This window comes from Thamnophis elegans, chromosome Z, assembly GCF_009769535.1.
Source record: "Thamnophis elegans isolate rThaEle1 chromosome Z, rThaEle1.pri, whole genome shotgun sequence".
NCBI classification, from domain to species: Eukaryota; Metazoa; Chordata; class Lepidosauria; order Squamata; family Colubridae; genus Thamnophis; species Thamnophis elegans.
The window spans coordinates 70,567,363-70,586,957 of NC_045558.1; the positions used below are offsets into that span (position 1 = coordinate 70,567,363).

At 35.6% G+C, this 19,595-nt stretch overlaps 1 protein-coding gene across 1 annotated transcript in view; it reads left to right on the forward strand.

Moving 5' to 3' along the window:
• Positions 1–19,595, forward strand: part of STARD3NL (STARD3 N-terminal like) — a 40,306-nt gene that overhangs the window by 17,663 nt on the left and 3,048 nt on the right. The window contains 5 exon segments of the mRNA XM_032237306.1: positions 436–513; positions 1,563–1,616; positions 1,726–1,843; positions 2,052–2,150; positions 9,426–9,499. Of these exon segments, the coding sequence (XP_032093197.1) occupies positions 436–513; positions 1,563–1,616; positions 1,726–1,843; positions 2,052–2,150; positions 9,426–9,481 (405 nt within the window). The 3' untranslated portion in view covers positions 9,482–9,499.

Consider the following 19,595-nt stretch of genomic DNA (forward strand, 5'->3'; position numbering starts at 1 on the left):
CAAATACTTTGAGTTGGATAATTAAAATAGTTTGTTAAATTTATTTTCTGCTTATCTTGCCATGGGTTTACTATAGGCGACTGGTGTAATAAAAACAGTTTACCTATGTGAACAAATAGTTTTAGAGAGATCAGAATTTTTATTATAATTTTCTCCCAGATTTGAAGTTATGCTGTCAGTATTAATTCAAATTTAATCTTTGACAATTTATTGAATACAAAATTGGATATGCCTATACCAAAAGATCATGGAGGAATCTTTTCAGACAGGTTAGATTGTGAAGACATGGAAATAATTATGTTTTACAGGCAAAAGGAGGCAGTAGGTGGTGGCAACTTGACAAAACTGTGCCTTGGGAAAAAAAGGAGAGTGGGACCATAAAAGATTAAGAAGATGCTTTTATATAATCTTTTCTTTCCATATTTTATTCCATAGCTCCTGGCAGTTTTTCGGTTCAAGATTTTGATACTTGCATATGCGCTGTGCAGACTACAGCACTGGTGGGCAATAGCAGTAAGTTGCAGATTGATCAAGTGAATTTTGGAATGAAGAACCTACATTGCTATAAAATAGATATGAAATGGTATTACCCTTAGGCTTATAACAGATAAAATTAAAGGTTTCCTGTTGGGTAGTTATAATAATTATGTGTGATAAAACCTTTATTTAGAAATAAAATGCTTCAAAGCTTTTTTTCCAAATAAATAACCTAAACAGCTACAATTGAAACTTCTGCAGAGCAATGAAATGTATAATTTAAAATCTTATTATGTTTATCTTAAACCATATCTCAAATAAAAAATGACTATTAAAAAGTTTCTACAAAATGTACATATTTAAGGAAGTCAACATTTAACAAAGCACCTAGAGCTTTTTGTTTGTTTTATTTAAAAATAATTCACAGAAAGTTTGATGGGTAGAGTAATATTTAAATATGATATTATGTATTAATATTAATTGAATTTAGGTTATTCTACAAATTTTCAACTATTATTAGCGTAAAATAATGATAGATAGGATATTTTGTCTCTTTTGTTTACTTTTTAATTTTAGTAATCAAAGCACTTTACTGAATGAGCTTTACATTTCAACAGATATAGAACTTTTTTACTTAGGGGTTTAGGACTGGTAATTGGATTTCCCCCTCCTTTACAAATACTGCTGCTGCTGTTCTTCTCCCCATTCCTTCTTAGATTTATTTCTCAACTTTATTTTGCACAACTGAAGGTGGTATGAATAATGCTTTTGTTTCCTGTTTTCCTTACAGCAATAATTCTGGGAGTTGTATCTTTAATGTATACTCAAAGCCCACTGTAGTGAATAGGCTTGTTAACATGGGGGGAAAAATTTTCTGGGTACATATAAAAGCAGAGAAGTGTGGGATATTCTTTTGATAATATTTGGCTGTTTACACAAGTCCATAGTTTTAAAAGTTTTAAGATTGCTAATTGTTGCCAAAGCTTTATGAGAACTATTATACCTCAATGATTGCATGTTTATAGTTGTGTATTTTGGTGAGAAACATTTTTATATATGTATGTATGTATTCATATTTCTTTCAGTTTACAACTGCTGTAACCAGTGGCTTCTTATTAATAAAAGTAATTATTTCAAAGGTATGGAATTTAATAGTGTATATCTGTTTATATTATTTAAATCATATAACTGTTTTATTGTTTTTTTACATAACTTATTTTTTTCCCCTCTTCCTTGTTCCTCTTTAAGCTGTTATCTCAGGGTGCTTTTGGCTATGTGTTGCCTATCATATCTTTTCTTCTTGCCTGGATAGAAACATGGTTCTTGGATTTCAAAGTTTTACCACAAGAAGCAGAAAAAGAAACCAGTAAGGCTTCTTTCCCCACTTTCTTCCAGTAATGTATGCAGACAGAAGAAGTCTGAAAGTATACAACATTAGAATTCATGAGATGCAATTATAATTTGAATATAATATTAAAATGAATTAAATCAGGGCACCATATTAAAAGTATGACTAATTATATTTGTTTTGTAAGATAAAGTAATAAAGAAATACTATGATTATTTGCCTTTAGGACTATTGCTAGTACAGGATGCTTCTGAACGAGCTGCCCTTATTCAACCTGGGCTCCTTTCTGATGGGCAGTTTTATTCCCCTCCTGAATCTGAAGCAGGTAATTAAAATTTAGATCAAGCAGACTGGGGAGTACATTTGGAATTTTGAGAATACATATTCATAAAATACTTGTCACCAGTTGCCTATTTACAAAATGACCATGTAATCACTCACAAAAATCATTTACAAGAAGGCAATTTATGGGCTAGTTCAGTGATGGCTAACCTTTTTGTAGATGCATGCCAAAAGCTCACATGCACCCATAATGCAATGCATGTGTGACCACCCCTGCGCACCTCTGTATGTGCGTGTGACCACCCATATAAGCCCCATGCATGTACGTGCAACCCCTTGCACTCACCCTGCCCCCTGTGCATGCGCACATGACCCCCACATGCACTCCGTGCATTGGTGTGCAACTCCTGCGCATCTGTGCACAACGGGTACTGTGACCCCCACCCATGCATACATGTGTGCTCCCCCGCTCATGTGCATGTGTCTCCCACATGCACACCACGCATGAATGGCAGAGACCTGAAAACCAGCTGGCTGGCAGGTGGAGTGAGCTGAAGCAACGGCTCATGTGCCCGCAGAGAGAGCTCTGCGTGCCATCTGTGGCATGCATGCCATAGATTCACCATCATGGGGCTAGTTCTTTGCTTTCCTTTTTAATGTTGTACCGCCCCAATAAATTTTCTTTGTTTCCAGGCCAGATAGTCTCTTTTGTTCACTTTTTTATTTTAATAATCAGAGCACTTGACCAAATTACCATTTCAACAGATATAGAATTGATAAATATGTAGTTCAGATATTCTAGAAATATTTCTTGGTACTTTGCTTTACAATTTGCCATTATTTATTTAATGATTAAAATTATCTTTAATAAAATCCATTTAGTGCATGATATCTGATAATGCATAAAATGATATGCCTGCTGTTTGATTAACTTTCTCAAAATGAAAAAAAAGTTTTGTTCTCATTGTTCTTCTCAGTTTTGTTTTTCCCATTTGTACATTCCTCAATTCCAACTACCCAGAAATATCCACAGCTGATGACATTATTTTTTTCAGTAGGGTAGAGTCCTAATTATGGCTCTTAAGCATGTGCCTGTTGTCCTGCTGTTTTAACTTAGTGATAGTTAGCGCAGGAAGCTGTAAACACAGAAAGTTAATCCAGAATAACAAGTGGAACATAATTATTTAATTATTTGAATCATCATTCAGTCATTCATATGTTCCTTCCATATAGTGTCCCTGCTTTCATGGTTCTTGGGAGAACATAATTTATCATTGCAGGGAGGAGTCTAATTAGACAAGCCATCATTGATATATGAACAGAATATTATTGATCTGGCATATAGCTTGACTTTCCCCAGTTTAACACAGTTTATTGTGCCAAATTCTGTTTGGATCCTAACATTCAGAATGTATGCATATTTTGCATTAATTTCATCACTGTTATATGGATGAAATTTATTCTGTTTTCCTCAGCTTTCTTTTATGCTTCATATGTCTCAATCACACCAGCACAACATAGTCTATAATAGTTAATCTAATAAACATTTTTCCTGTTAAGATTACACTGATGAAGACAGATTAGGTATATAACATGCCTGATTGTTCCTACTGAAAAATAATTAAAATAGCACTCTTTATGCTATAGAGAGAGATTATATTCCTTGATGCAGTAGTAATGAATAGATGGCCATTCAGAATGAAAGCTGATAGGAACTATGGTTATTGAACTGAAGGCTGATTGAAAAGTTGAATAATGAACTGAATTGATTAGCTTCTCTTTTTTTGTTTATGGTACTAAAATGAATTACACTCAGGCCAACAGTTTTCAGTTAGCCAAAATTGGCATTATTATAATTTTACTCCCTTTTTGGAAGGGAAATATTGAAACTTGTTTTCCCAACTCTTCCAGTTGCCGTTGTTAAGTGATCACACAGGTCAATAAGTGTATGTAGTGAAAGATCTATCTTTCCCTCCGTGCACAGAAGGGAACTCCAGCAATGTGATCCAAGCTTTGTTTCTCTAGTAGTAGTGTCCCCTTTCCCATGCATGGAAGGGAGGAGAAATCCTTTGGCAGGCAGCAGGACCTTGCAGTCCTTCTTGCCGGCTTCTCCCATTGACTCTTTGGAGAAGCCAGCAGAGAAGATTTTAAAAGTTGATCACATTTTTGAGGATCACTTGACAACTGCTTATATATATGAACAGGTTGTTAACTGTACAAAATGCAGTCACATGATTGGCAATGGAACGACAGCAGTAATTTCAAGGATGAGTTGTAAGTAGATTTTTAACAATCTGGCATAACTTTGAATGATTGTTAAATAAATTGAGGACTATTTGTACTTTTTTGTTTAAATACAGGTTAGGTTTAGTGAAGTTTTGTGTGTTCTACAGTGAATGAAATCTCCCAAATTTAACCATTATATCAAGCTGTTTGAATCTTGCTTGGGTAAATGTCTCCCTGAGATGTTTTGGTAATTTTAATTTTAAATAGTTGTCCATTTGGAAGGTGTGTTTATATTTACTTAGCTATTTCAGGCTACCAATCTTACTAAATGTGGCTATGTCATTTTGAGCTTCTAAATCAGTAGTAGTAAACCTGATCTCTACCGCCCACTAGTGGTGTTCCAGCTTTCATGGTGGGTGGTAGGGGTTTTGTCCGATACTGAAGCACTTTCCTTTTTTTTTACTTTAATTGACTTTTTAAAAGAAATTCATAGCATTATTTAAAAATTTTCATTAGGTTTTCATAAAATCACCATTACTGTGGAACCGGTGGACGGTTAGAAAATTTTACTACTAACAGAGATACAAAAGTGGGCGGTAGGTATAAAAAGGTTAACTACCCCTGTTCTAAATCCATGATTCTTTTGGCATTTTTTTTTGTTCTGTTACACAGGGCGCAGGGAGATCACAGCTCTTTATATAATTTGTCAATTTAATAATCAAGAGGGTTTGTGAGTCTATCCATCTCCACTCTGACAGCTGCAGCAGATGTTTTAGGGTCCACACACACAAAATACATGTTAGATGCTGAGACTGTGCTTGCTCTAAAACTGTAATAGGGTGTAAACCCCAAACCTCAGCTCCGTATAGGGATTACCTTGGCTTTATATACTTTTATTAGTGGTACTAAAGAGTCTGGGTAACTGATTCTTTAATTAGAGTAATAGATACAAGCGAGCTTTTGCTCTAAGTGTGCTCCATTGGTGGCTATAAGCCCAAGATCCAGGTCTTGGAAAATGTTGTGGCCAAGTATATGAAGGTGGCTAGCTGATGAGAGCTAAATAGCTTGAAATAGATCTATACTAGTCTCCCTTTATTTATTTATCAGCATAAATATAACATATATATATATATATATATATATATATATATATATATATATATATATATATACATACATACATACATACATACATACATACATACATACATACATACATACATACATCTCTTAAAAAGGTACATGACTTGTGTGGCCCCCATCAGAGTCTTAAAGAGGCGATGCCTGTATTGCTGAATCATCCTCATTTCATCAGCTTACATCCTTACATCAGCTGGCAGCTATTAAATCCTCAGTACCTGACAAGCAAGATGTTACAAGTTCTTCCCCCCCCCCCCAAGTTTTTTTTATTTTTTACACATCAGTGTATTAACAGTGTGGTATCAGTATTACATAAATACTTTTTATTACATAAAAATGTGTATTTTATTAATTCCCCTTTCTCTAAATCCCCTCCCTCTGGTTTTTTTTGTTCTATTTAATTATGCTACTACTATATTAAGCATATTCCCTATTCTAACCATCATCTCTAACCCATCTTAAGGCTTTGATTATTCTTTTCTTAGCTTGTCTCGCATATTCAATTCTTGAATCTTTATTTTTATCTGTTTCCTCATCTTGCCTACTCAATTTAAACTTTCCTCCTTTTTCTATTCCATTGTCTAGTTTCCAAAATATCTGCTCTTGCCCCTATCTTTCTCCCATTAAAATCTTCCTGTTTCCCGGGTTTCTTTTTTAATTTCCTTAGAGCACTCTCTGCTTGGCTTATGTCATCAATCTCTATTTTTTTTAATTATTATCTGTGTCCGTCCCCCCCCCCCCGGTTCCATTTGTTTTGTCTGTTTCCTTTTTCCATCTCCTCTTCTAGTTGGCTACTCCTCTTCCTGGGCGTCTTGAACACTCACTGTCTCTTGTATTATATTTCCCAGCATTTCGTCTAGACTCTCAATTTTTTCCATGATTTTCCTGTAATGTCTTGTCAGTGTCTCCTTTATACTTTGAAATGCTGATGCCACCTCTTCCCAAGTTCCACTCCCTCCTTCTTGATGAGGCATCTCGTTGAATTTTATTGAATCCTTTTTTGTTCAATAATCCAAAGACCATATGTTTGAACTTACAAACACTTCTCAAAATGTTCATTGTTCTTATTTTTTTATATTCCGAGCTTAATCCTCTGTTCCTCTGGAGAGCCCCTTAAATCTTCCAGCACTTCTTTAAATTCCTCTATAAATCCACTCTTATATTGTCAGGGGTCTTTTCAGCAATATTTTCTTTCATATTCTCAAAGTTCACAGAGGGGTCATGTTTAAATCTCCAGTAGGCAAGCAAAAGTTTGGGAATGTGTTGCTCTTCCTTCCGTTAGCAGGTGGCACTCTTTAATTAATTTTCAATATTAAACAGTTTTTTCCACGATGTAATGTTAATTTTTTAGTAAATAATTCCAGCATTTCAAAATGCCTTTCCAATAAAAAGCCTGTCCAGTTTAAAAGTCCAATTTTCTGTATTTTTAGCAATTTTATTATCTTCTTTTTTCTGCTCCCTCTGATTCTGCCTCCTTCAATTTTAGTATTTTTTCCAAGTGCCTGGCCATTAAATAATTGTTAACCCCTTTAAAAATTCTTTTTAGGATTTGAGAATTCAAATAAATAAAATTCTTCTCTTCCAGTTCCCAACACTGACCACCAACTTCTCTCCAGCACTGCTTAGATGGTCATTCTCTCTCCCATCTTTCTGGCAGCCATCTTATACTGTCTCTTTTTCTCTTCCTGGCATAGAGAAACAGCTTTGGTGTTCGTCAGGAGATTGTAATCTCTCCTTCAACCTCAAAGAACATTACTCCTTAGCTTCACCAGTCCTAGAGAGCAGCTTTTTGGCTCCCTTGGTGCCCACAAACAGGAGAAAACCAGCACAGGAACGGAGCTGACCGTTCTTTGTGGCTGGAGATGATGGGAGGCTCCACTCTTTTGGGATAAAGCAAGCAAGGTGTTACAATTTCTATTTAGGATCGTTGGCAAGTGCATCATAGGGTCTTTTATCTTGGGTTGATAAAACCACAGAAGGAAAACATTCCTGCTGCTGTTGCTCCTCTATGTTAATCTCTAAAAACAGCATATAAAAATTAATTTTTTTTAAAAAGAGGCAAGAGTGATTAAACCTTGTTAAAAATTAGTTTAAAAGGCCTAAAAATAATTGAAATATTAAAACTGCATAGATTAAGATTTTAAAAACTAAACTGAACTAAACTGAAATCAGAACCTACATTCCCCGAAACTCTCACATAGGAGGAGGAGGAGTTGGAAGCTGCATTAGGCTTTCATGTGAGCCGGGAAGCTCCAGTGAACAATAGAAATAATAAACACCAAAATATAAAATAGGTGAAATATGTACATTGAGCTCTGTGCTCATGTTCTATGTATTCGTATCTCAAATGAATTTGACCATTGCAGTACGTTTGCCTGACTTATATAGCATTTTTATTGCTGGCAACAAAACGCTGGATAAATGAAAATGTCATCTAATCCTCATCTACTCAAAACATTTTTGTTGAACAAATAGACTAGTACCTCAAGCAATTTAAAATGTTTCTTATTCTCATGAATTCTATATAGATGATATTGTATTGTTTTTCTCTTGTAAGCTTAACAATAGTTAAAAAATAAAAATGCCACAAAATAAGTTTAGGATGTAACAATATTGCAAGTAGCATTTTATATTATAATGATTATATAAAATAATACACAATAGTATTACTTTGGTGAGTAATTTTGTAAACAAAAAGTTATATAAAAATCAGATTTTTAGTATTTAAAGTTTATAGAGCAATAACTAAACTGTGTTGAAGTTTGTTTTTTGCTGGGGTATATATGCTAAATGTGGTACTGACACAGAAGTATTACATGGTTTTGTACTACTTGGTGAAACCAGGCAATAGAACATTTTGGGGAAATAATAAGACTCAAGAAATGAAATGATTTCTCTTTTATCTAGTGATCTTGAAGGAAAATTTTGAGCATTCCATGTTTAGTACTTATATATATATTGTGGCTCAAATTTCAGGAAACAGATTCGTCTAAGAAAGTTTAGGGCATGGGTGTCATGCTCGATTTCATTGAGGGCTGTATCAGGGTTGTGTTTGACCGTTTTGGGCGGGGCAAGGCCAGCTCGACGTCACTTGTGTCAGGAGCCCCTGTGGTGGCCAGAATGCTCTGCCAGCAAAAATGGGCTCATGAGCCCCATTTTTAGCTGCAATGGCCTTCTGCAACTCTTTGCCAGCAAAAACGGAGCTCACAAGGGCAACTTGTGACCCTTCTGAGCTCCGTTTTTGGGTGCAACGACCTCCTGCAACCCTCTGCCAGTGAAAACAAAAAAGTTTTAATTTTAAACTTGAAAATGGAGTCAGGCTATTTACTTGATACCGAACTACACATTTTCCTTGCTGCTAAGATTTTTCCAGGCTGTATACGTACGTTTAGGTAGGTTTCTCTTTTAGATTGAAGAAATTATCAAAAGATAGTCACTTCTGCATGTATATTTTTGTTATAATGCTATGGCATTATGATTGAAAAGCATATGTATATATTTGGCAAGTTAGATTAATTATAATGAGGAGCAGGATAATTATAGAAACAGTTACAAAATGTTTCTGATTAAATTAATTGACATTTAGATATAACATTAGATAATTTTAGTTTCTCGTAATAGAGAGCCAGTTTGATGTAGTGTTAAATTAGTGACTACAAATTGGGAGACCATGAATTTTAGTTCATATGTCTGTGTAGTTGTATCATGATTGGTAGATTGGTGCTGATTGGTGCTGGCTGTGTGTCCATTGTTGTTTTGTGTTGTAATGGCCTGGGTGGTGGGTGGGGCTCGTATGTTGACTAGGGCTGGTTTATACACACACACACACACACATATACATACATACATACATACATACACACACACACATATATATACATACATACACACACACACATACTACTTAGTAAAGTTTAACGGCTGCATTGTCTTAAATATTTTGTTTTTATAGGATCTGATGAAGAATCTGATGAAGAAAAGCAGGATAGTGAAAAACCAGTTGTATAACAAATATTGCAATTGGAGGTGAGATTGGAGGTTTGAACAACAACTCTGACATAGACTTTATGTTTTGCATCAGATATGAGATATAAGCCAGCAATGTGCCGCAGCGGTCAAAAAAGCTAATACAATCCTGAGTTGTATAAACAGAGGCATAGAATCACGATCATGTTAAGTATTCATGCCACTTTACAAAACCCTAGTAAGACCACACCTGGGGGACTTCCGGCAGTGACGTCATCATGCTAGGGTTGAGGAATGGCAGTTCCTGTAAACTGTAACTCAAACTTCTTCATTTGGGCTCATTTTTGAGCACTGTGGAACCTGAAAGGATCAGCAAATTCAGGGGGAACCTCTGAAGACTCTGTGATGGTAAGGCAAACCCCCCCCCCCAGTGGGTAGGAGAAACCCACTAAATGGATGAGGATCATTCCTGTCACTTGGACAGGACTGGAGCAATGGCGACTGCATAAGAGGGAAGCAAATAGAAAAAGCAGTTGAAATGGAGGCATTTGTTATCATTGACAACCCAAAAAAAGGAGGACAACACGAAATTGGCAGAGCAGGTGAGCTGGAAAGAAAAAGGCTCTGTGGTGAAGACTGTTTTTACAGTCCAGATTCTTGCCAAAAAGCAGTGAGAGCTGAGGCGGAGAGCTGAAAGTGGAAATGTGAATAATAGAAGGGACGTGGCCGCAGAGGGAAACCCGATAGGAGAGGGAGGAGAAAGCACCAAAAGCCAACATTTACAATGGGAGTGGGATATATTAGCTGTTGAGAAGACCTGGAAAGCACACAAAGGATCATATAACAGTCGGGCTGGTTGTTTGTTTTTTTCTTCTCCTTTCTGCTCTTTTTTCTTTCTAAAGAATAGCTGAACTTTGAACAGAGTTTCAATCATGAACAATAAATCCAGGTAATGAAGAGTTCAATGGTTTTAGGGGAGAGTAGAAAAAGAGCTGTTTTGGAACAGTTGGAGAATTCTTTTATTCCCCCCCCCCTTTGTTCTGTCTTTGCCCCTGGGCCTGCTGTGATTATTGACTGTGATTGACGGAATGGACAGTGACATCTATTGGATTATAAATTTGAACTCCGAAGGCTGATGCAAGAGAAATTGGCTGTGACATATGGTGGATTAAAGAAAACCATAGAGAAACTAATTATTAGAACTGAGTATCTGTATAACTGACATGACTGAGAGATATTTATTTGCATGATAATAGTGTGATATATAATTCTGTGATATATAATAGTTAAGGATAAAAAATAGAATAGAATAATATATAGGATTGTCTAGATATTGAAATGTGATATTAAGAAAGGTTAATTATTGTTAAATATTGAGATACATAGCTACAGATATTTGTGGTAAAGTAGAACCTGTATGCAATTGTGGGCGAGGATAAATAGAGGGATAAAGATGGAACTAGTACTAATTTAGTGAAGATAGGGAAAAAACAGCATACAACCCTGCTTCAGCAACATCCTCACCCTCAAATCAAAGATCTATCGAGAGTGCATTGGGGCTGGAGAAAGGCGGAGCGATGGCAGGAACAACAGGACCAGCACAAACAATGCAAAGTATGCAATTGATGCTCCAGATGATACAAGAGACAATGACCAAAACCCAAGAAGTGATAGCCACAAATCACGAAGAGACGAAGAGGAACCATGAAGAAATTAAAAACGAAATGGGAGAATTGAAAGGAAATATCAAAAAGATGGATGACAAAATTGAAAAGATACAGAATGTCTTAACAATCAACGAACAGAAAATCCAGAACATCAAAACAAAATAGAACAAACAGATCAGAAGATGGAAGGAATGGAGTTAAAATATGCACGAGTCAATAAAGAGTTAGAGGAATCAATAATCCAACTTGAAAACGAAAGAGTTTCATTTTATCTAAGATTCCAAAACATAGTTGAAAAAAAAAGAGGAAGACCTGAAAGGAAAAATGATTGAAATCTTCGCTGAAATTTTACAGAGAAAGGAACAAGAGTTGAGAGGAGACATTGATGAGGCTTATCGTGTGCATGCCAATTATGCCAAAAGACATAGGCTACCGAAAGAAGGGCATGTAAGATTTGCCAAAAAAACAACTAGAGACGAAGTGTACCAAAAAAAAAAAAAAACAGAGAAGGAACAATAACATATAAGGGAAAAGAGTTGATTACTCTTAAACAGATACCACGGAGAGTCTGGGAACAATGTAGATGGTACCAATTTTTAACTAACCAGTTAAATAAAAACAGAATAATGTACAGATGGTTAGTACCAGAAGGAATATTGGTCTCTTGGCAAGGAAAAAGATACAAAATAGAAAATATAGAACAAGCGCAAGAATTTTACGAAAAATACTTCACAAGGGAAGAAGAACAAGGAAGTAGAAGTCAAGAAGAAGAAATAGCAGAAGACAAGGAAAGAAACAGGAAAGAACAGGAGCAAGAAAGAAAGCAGAAAGGAAAGGCATGAGAGGGAAAAGTTAGATACAAACCAGAAGTAATAAAAAATCTAAAGATGGACCAGGAAATAACAATTATCTTGTTAAACTTGAATGGATTTAACGCACCAAAGAAAAGAGGGCAGACATTTAACAAACTTAGAAAACTGAAGGCAAACATGACTTGCATACAGGAAGTGCACATTAAAAGGGAACATATTAATTTACTGGAAAACAAAAAATTAGGGAAACTATATACAGCACTGGCAGATAAAAAAAGACCTATATAAAGGAAAAAATAAAGTCCAAAGCAGTCTACTCTGATGAAGAAGGCAGGATTCTAATGATTGAATTAGAGACAACAGAAAAACTGATATTATTAATAGTCATATATGCACCAAATCAGAAACGAGGAATTCTATAGGAAATTACACAACAAAATAAATGAATTAGAATATGAAAATATTTGCTTAATTGGGAATTATAACGCAATAGTGGATCAACAGATGGATTATGAAAGTAAAAGAAATAATAAGACCCCCCCCCCCAAAAGTTACCTAAACCCTTTTTGAGATGGCAATGGAATATAAACTACATGATATTTGGAAAGAAAGGCACAAAACAAGAAAGCAATGTACCTTTTATTCGAACTCCCACCAGTCCTTATTGAGAATTGACATGGCCTGGATATCATCTGGACTTTGTAATCAATTAGAGGAAATCAAAATTGAAATAAATGAGTGGGTAGGTCATAACCCAATAAAATTAAAATGGAAAGGCCAAAAAAGAAGAAAAATATGGATGATGAACCCAAATATCGTAAACGAAATAGAGTACACCCAAATGCTGGAGAAAGAATTAAAACTATTTTTTAGAATAAATAAAAAATAAGATACCTCAATTCAAAATCTCTGGGATACCATGAAAACATACATAAGAGGCAGGGATGTGCAGTCACGGGAGGCAGGGGAGGCAGGGCCTCACCACTGTCATCATGAAAAGAAAAAAAAATGTAAAAGGAAAAAGGCAAGAGCTGAGGTCAGGCTGAGCTAGTTGCTGCCAGAGTCACTGTGGATGACTCTGCTTAGTGCTTAACTGTTTAAAAAAGCCTCTTTAAAAAGTGCCCTCTACAGGAGGAGGCAGGAGAACAATGTGCCTCATCTAGTCTGGTGTTTTATGATCACTCAAGCAGAGTTAAGCAAGGGTTAAAAGTCGAAAAATTCCTGACATAGATGAGGCACGTCGTTCTCCCACCTCCTCCTGTAGAGGGCACTTTTTAGAGGCTTTTTTTAAACAGTTAAGCACTAAGCAGAGTCAGCCACGGTGACTCTGGCAGCAACTAGCTCAGCCTGACCTCAGCTCTTGCCTTTTTCCTTTTACATTTTTTTTTCCTTTTCATGATGGCAGGCAAGAGCAGAGTTGAAATCCTCTCTGAAACAGCTGGAAAAGGTACGTGTGTGGATCGGAGGGAGTGGGAGGAATTCAAAAAGTTTGATTGCATGCAGAGCCACATTGCCTTTTCAAACACATACACACACACACACAGAGAGAGAGAGAGAGCTGGATAAAAGTATATAAGCCCAGCTTAACTGATTACAAGTTTGAAAAGGCAACGTGGCTCCACCTGCAATCAAAGGCTCGGATCGGAAGGCAGCAGGGGAATGGGGGAAGGGTATGGCAGAGGAGCTGCTTTCAAGCCATTGGAAAATATATCCAATCCAACTTCTGTGTTTGTGTTTGTTTGAGAATGAGTGAGTGAGAGAGGGATCCAACTTCTCTGTGTGCGTGTGTCTGTTTGAGAGAGGGGGGAGGGAGGGAGAGAGGGAGGAAGGAGGGGGAGGGAGAAGAAAAAGAATGAAGGAAAACTTTTTCGCAAAGGAGAAAAACAAATGCTGTTGTTTAAATCAGAACTGAGCATGCCTGGCTGTGGAATTCTGGAAGTTGAAGTCCACAAGTCTAAAAAAATTTGAAACCTCTGTGTCAGTGCCTCATCAGCCAACCTCATCACACATCACTGATAAGAGGCCTCACAATTGCCTACATTGTGAGAAAAATCAGAAAACAAAAAGAGCAACAAGAACATATGCAAAAAGAACTTAGGGAAGCCGAAGGTGAATTACAGGGAGACCCAAAGAATAAAATTAAAAAAGAAAACAGAGAGATGATAAAACAAGATTAACTTAATAACTCAAAAAGAATTAGCACAGAAAATTAAAGCGGCCAAACAAAATTACTTTGAACAAGCCAACAAACCTGGATGATGGCTGGCATACAGATTGAAAAATGAAAGAGAAAAAAGGATGATATACCAATTAAAAGATTACGAGGGAAATATTCAACGTACATCAGAAGAAAAGAAGCATATTATTCAAAAATACTTCACAAAACTATACGTGCAAGATAGTATGGAGGAAACTAAGATAAAACAATATTTGAACCCAGAAAAGATAATTCCAATCTCAAAAGAACAAAGGGAGGTGATATACAGGCCAATAATGATAGCTGAAGTAGAATTAGTCCTGAAAAACGAGAAAAATAATAAAACCTCAGGACTAAACGGAATCCCGGTGGAGTTATACAAATATAATCAAATAATATTGGAAGAATTAGGAGTGGAAATGTTTAACGAAGTCTTAGGAAAGCCAAGATGCCTGAATCATGGACGGAAGCAATAATATCGCTAATCCCAAAAGAAGAAGCCAACTTACAAGAAATCCAAAACTACAGACCAATTTCACTATTGAAATCTGATTATAAAATATTTGCAGCGATTATGGCAGGAAGAATTAAACAAGTTTTAAATGAATGAATACATCCAGACCAAAATGGATTTTTACCTCACAGACACCTTAAAAACAATACAAGAGTCATTCGAGACATAATAGAATATATTATGAGGCACATCCAGAAAAGCAATTGGTACTGGTTTTCCTTGATGCACAAAAAGCATTCAACAACGTAATTTGGAAATTTATAACAACAGAACTAGATAGGATGAAAATCGGAGAAAAATTTACAAAAATGATAGAAAAACTTTATAACATCCAGACAACCAAAGTTCTGATGAACAGAGAACTAACAGAGAAGATCAAAATAAAAGAGGGAGTTAAACAGGGATGCCCCCTCTCTCCCTTGCTGTTTATACTCTGGAAATATTGTTAAATGAAATTAGGAAGGACCAGGGAATAAAAGGTTTAAGATTTAAAAATGAAGAATATAAGACCCAAGCCTATGTCGATGACTTAGTATTTGTTTTAGAAGAGCCACTAGAATCCAGTCCAAAATTAATCCAAAAATTAGAAGAATATGGCGGTGGCAGGATTAAAAATTAATAAAAGCAAAACAAAAATATGACAAAAAAGCAAGAAGAGGAATTGGAATTAGTAACTAAAATGCAAATATCTAAGAAAGTGAAATACTTGGGGAATCTGGATGTCGGCAAAATGTTCTACAATTAAAGAAAACAATTATAATAAATTAGTGACACAAATAAAGAAAGATTTAGAAAGCTGGAAAAATATTCAGCTATCACTAATGGGACGTATAGCCACAGTTAAAATGAATATTTTACCAAGAATTTTATTTTTGTTGCAAGCCGCACCTATTAATCCGGGTATAGCAATAGCAATAGCAATAACAGTTAACTTATATACCACTTCATAGGGCTTTCAGCCCTCTCTAAGCAGTTTACAGAGTCAGCATATTGCCCCCACAGTCAGGGTCCTCATTTCACCCACCTCGGAAGGATGGAAGACTGAGTCAACCTTGAGCCGGTGAGATTTGAACTGCCGAACTGCAGATAACAGTCAGCTGAAGTGGCCTGCAGTACTGCACTCTAACCACTGTGCCACCTCGCCTCTTAGTTAGGTAAAACTTTCTTTCAGGAATTAAACAAACTAACTGCTAGGTTCATCTGGCAAGGATGAAAAGCGAGGATTATACTAAAGTCAATGCAAGATAGCAAGGAAAGAGGAGGCTTAGCTTTACCAAATTGGAAGTTATACGTAGTAATAACTATTAGCAGTAGCAGTAACTATTAGCAGTAACAACAACAAGGGTGTAAGGTGAATAGAGTTAAAGAATAAAAGAATTTTGACTTTAGAAGGCCCTGACCTGCAAGCATCTGTATATGTTCCTATGGGATGATAAAAATAAAACGCACAGATACTTTCAAAAACATCTAATTAGAAATGCGTTATTGCAAAACTGGCTCAAAATTTTAAAACACCACTATGTGAAAATCCCTAATAGGCTATCCCTGACAGAAAGCACCCAAATTTTACAGATATGAATACAGTGTTAAGATACAGAGACTTAATTAATGGACAGGGATATTTAAAAACAATTGAAGAATTGGCAGAACAAAACATGAAAATTGACTGGCTAACCAACTTGCAAATCGAAACTAAACACAATAATGATACTAAATTATACAGCAGCAAAATAGAACCATACGAATTAGATAAAATAATCCAAAGCTCAGAAAGAAAGGTGATAGGGAGAATATATAAATTTCTTCTGAAATATAAAATGGAAGGAGAAATTGTGAAAGAACAAATGATAAAATGGGCACAGAACTTTGGCTACAATATTGAATTAGATAAATGGGAAAAATTTTGGGGGACAAATTTAAAAATGACACTATCAGTTGCATACAAGGAAAAGCAGTACAAAATGTTTTATAGATGGCACCTTGCACCAGTAAGGTTAGCAAAAATCTCAGCAAATACCTCCCCAAAATGTTGGAAATGTGAATCAACACATGGAACATATTATCACGTATGGTGGACATGTGAGGAGGCTAAAAAGTATTGGAAAAGGATTAAAAATTTCCTAGAGTCAATAACAGGAGTTAAAATAGATTGGAAACCAGAAATTTTTCTACTAGGAATGATGGCTGCGAAATATAAAAAAGAAATCCAGTATTTAATTTTACACATAATTATGGCGGCAAGGATTGCCTTCGCTCAGAAATGGTAAATAAATTAATACCAAGTGAAGATGAAATAATAAGAAAGGTTATGGACTGTGCCGAAATGGAGAAATTAACAAAAGAAATCCAGGGAAAATTACCTGAATATTATCAGATATGGGAAAAATGGTATAGGTGGATGGAGGAAAGAAACAAGGATCAATGAAAGAAGTCAATAAAGTCCAAAAATAGAAATTAAGGAGAATTAACATATATATATTGTATGCACACAAGAGAATTTAAATTTATTAGAGGTAATCACTCAATATAGAAGATAGATGAGTAAAATAAGAGAGTTAAAAATAGTGAAATGCAAATGAAATATACTAGAAGGGGAAATAACATAAGGAGAATTGTATTGATTTGAAATTGCTATTAGAAAGAACAGGAAGTTCCTGTTTGTACTGTATTGTGTAAACGTAGTGTATGTTTTGTGTGTGTGTATTTTGTATGTTTGTAAATAAATAAAACTATCTATCTATCTATCTATCTATCTATCTATATATATATATATATATATACATATATACATACATACATACATACATACATACATACATACATACATACATACATACATACATACATTTATTAAAAAAGACCACACCTGGAATACTGCAACCAATTTTGATCACCATACTACAAAAAAGATGTTGAAACTTTGGAAAAAGTTCAGAGAAGAGCAACTAAGATGATCGAAGGTCTGGAGACTAAACCATATGAAGAATGGCTGCAGGTTTTGGGTGTAGTCTAAAAGAAAAGAAGAATTATGGCGACCTGATAGCAGTATTCTAGTATTTGAGAGGGGATCAAATTATTCTCCCAAGCACTAGAGGGCAGGACAAGAAATAATGGAAGCTAATCAAAGAGAGAAGCAACCTGGAATTAAGGAGAAACTTCCTAACAGTGAGAACAGTTAACCAGTGGAACAGCTTGCCTCCAGAAATCATGGGCGCTCCATCACTGGAGGTTTTTAAGAATAGACTGGACAGTCACTTATCTGAGATGGTATAGATTTTCCTGCTTGAGCAAGAAGCTGGACTAAAAGACCTCCAAGTTCCCCTCCAGATTTTATTCTATTCTTTTTCTTATTCTTACTAGATGTTTTACTATTATACCAACTGACTTTCCAAAGTATTTGAGCATTAAATTATAAATTGTTGAATATTTCAGGAGTCTTTGAAATGCTTCTTGGAAAGGACTGAAATGCTGGCAGAGAGTGTTTCTGGAGATTTTCAGTCATCCATGTCATGGTTGTCCCAAAGATGCTTTTTCAAGAGGCAACTGGACATTGTCTTTGAAGATGTTTTGCTTCTCATCCAAGAAGCTTCTGGGATGAGAACTACGTCTTCAAAGAATAATCTAAAAGTCTAGTTGCCTCTTGAAAAAACACATTTGGGGAATTGGTAGAGGTTGAACATTTTCACTCCACCCTTTTGTTTTCAGTTTTCCTAACAGTCTAGTTTAGTAAAATAATTTTATTTTGCAATGAATTTCTTGTATATTAAGTCTCTTGACTATGTAAGTATTTTTCAAAACAAACAGTGATAAATTTATTACTTGGCTGTATTTATATTACATCAAAGTATACTATTTGACTATATTTCAACTTCATTTTTTATTTTATTTTATTTTATACACATAAGTACATCAACAGAACACATAAACACATTAACAAAAATAACCACATAACTTAAAAAAAACATAGGAACAATAAATTCCATCGTATATCATACAGTAGTTCCGAATCGGTCTCTTTGCAGTTAGTGTTTTCCTTTCTATACATTTCTATCTTGCGTTCATAATCTCGTTACTCATTATCCATTTTTATATACATTTCTTTATTTATTTATACTTAGCTACTTATGATCAAGTATTATTTACCTATATTGTGCTTTATATTTTTGGAATATATTTATATATTTGGAATGTATTATTTACCATCCTTCACACCTGCTATGACACCACCTTATTTTCTCTTTCTTTTCTTTTCTCCCTCCCTCCCTTCTCTACTTCCTTCCTCCTCTCCTTCCCCTTCTTCCTTCCCTTACTTCTCCCCTACTCTTACCCTCTGTCTTCTCCTTCCTACCCTCTCTTTCTCTTTTTCTCTCTTCCTCCCTCCTCTCCTTCTCTTTCTCTCCCTCCCACCCATCTCTCCTTACCTCTTTCTTCTTCCCCTATCTCTCCTCCACATCTCACCTTATTTTCTCTTTCTTTTCTTTTCTCCCTCCCTTCCTTCTCTACTTCCTTCCTTCCTCCTCTCCTTCCCCTTCTTCCTTCCCTTACTTCTCCCCTACTTCTCCCCTTTCTTCTCCTTCCTACCCTTTCTCCTTCTCTTTTTCTCTCTTCCTCCCTCCTCTCCTTCTCTTTCTCTCCCTTCCACCCACCTCTCCTTACTTCTTTCTTCTTCCCCTACCTCTCCTCCACATTTCTTCTTCCTCTCCTACTATCTCTCCTTCTCTCTCCTCTCTCCCACCCTCCACTTCTTTCCTTCGTCCCTCCATTCTCTACTTCCTTCCTCCCCTCCTTTCCTTCCTTCTTCCCTTCCTTTCTTTTTCTATTGTTATAGGTGTCTCTTTCAAATCCAGTTTATGTTTTCTTGAAGGTATTATTTCTACAAGTCCATTTTTTTTCATATCATTTCCTTTTTTCTCTATCATTCTACAGTCTATATGCCAGCTATCATCCTGATTTGATTTCACCAATC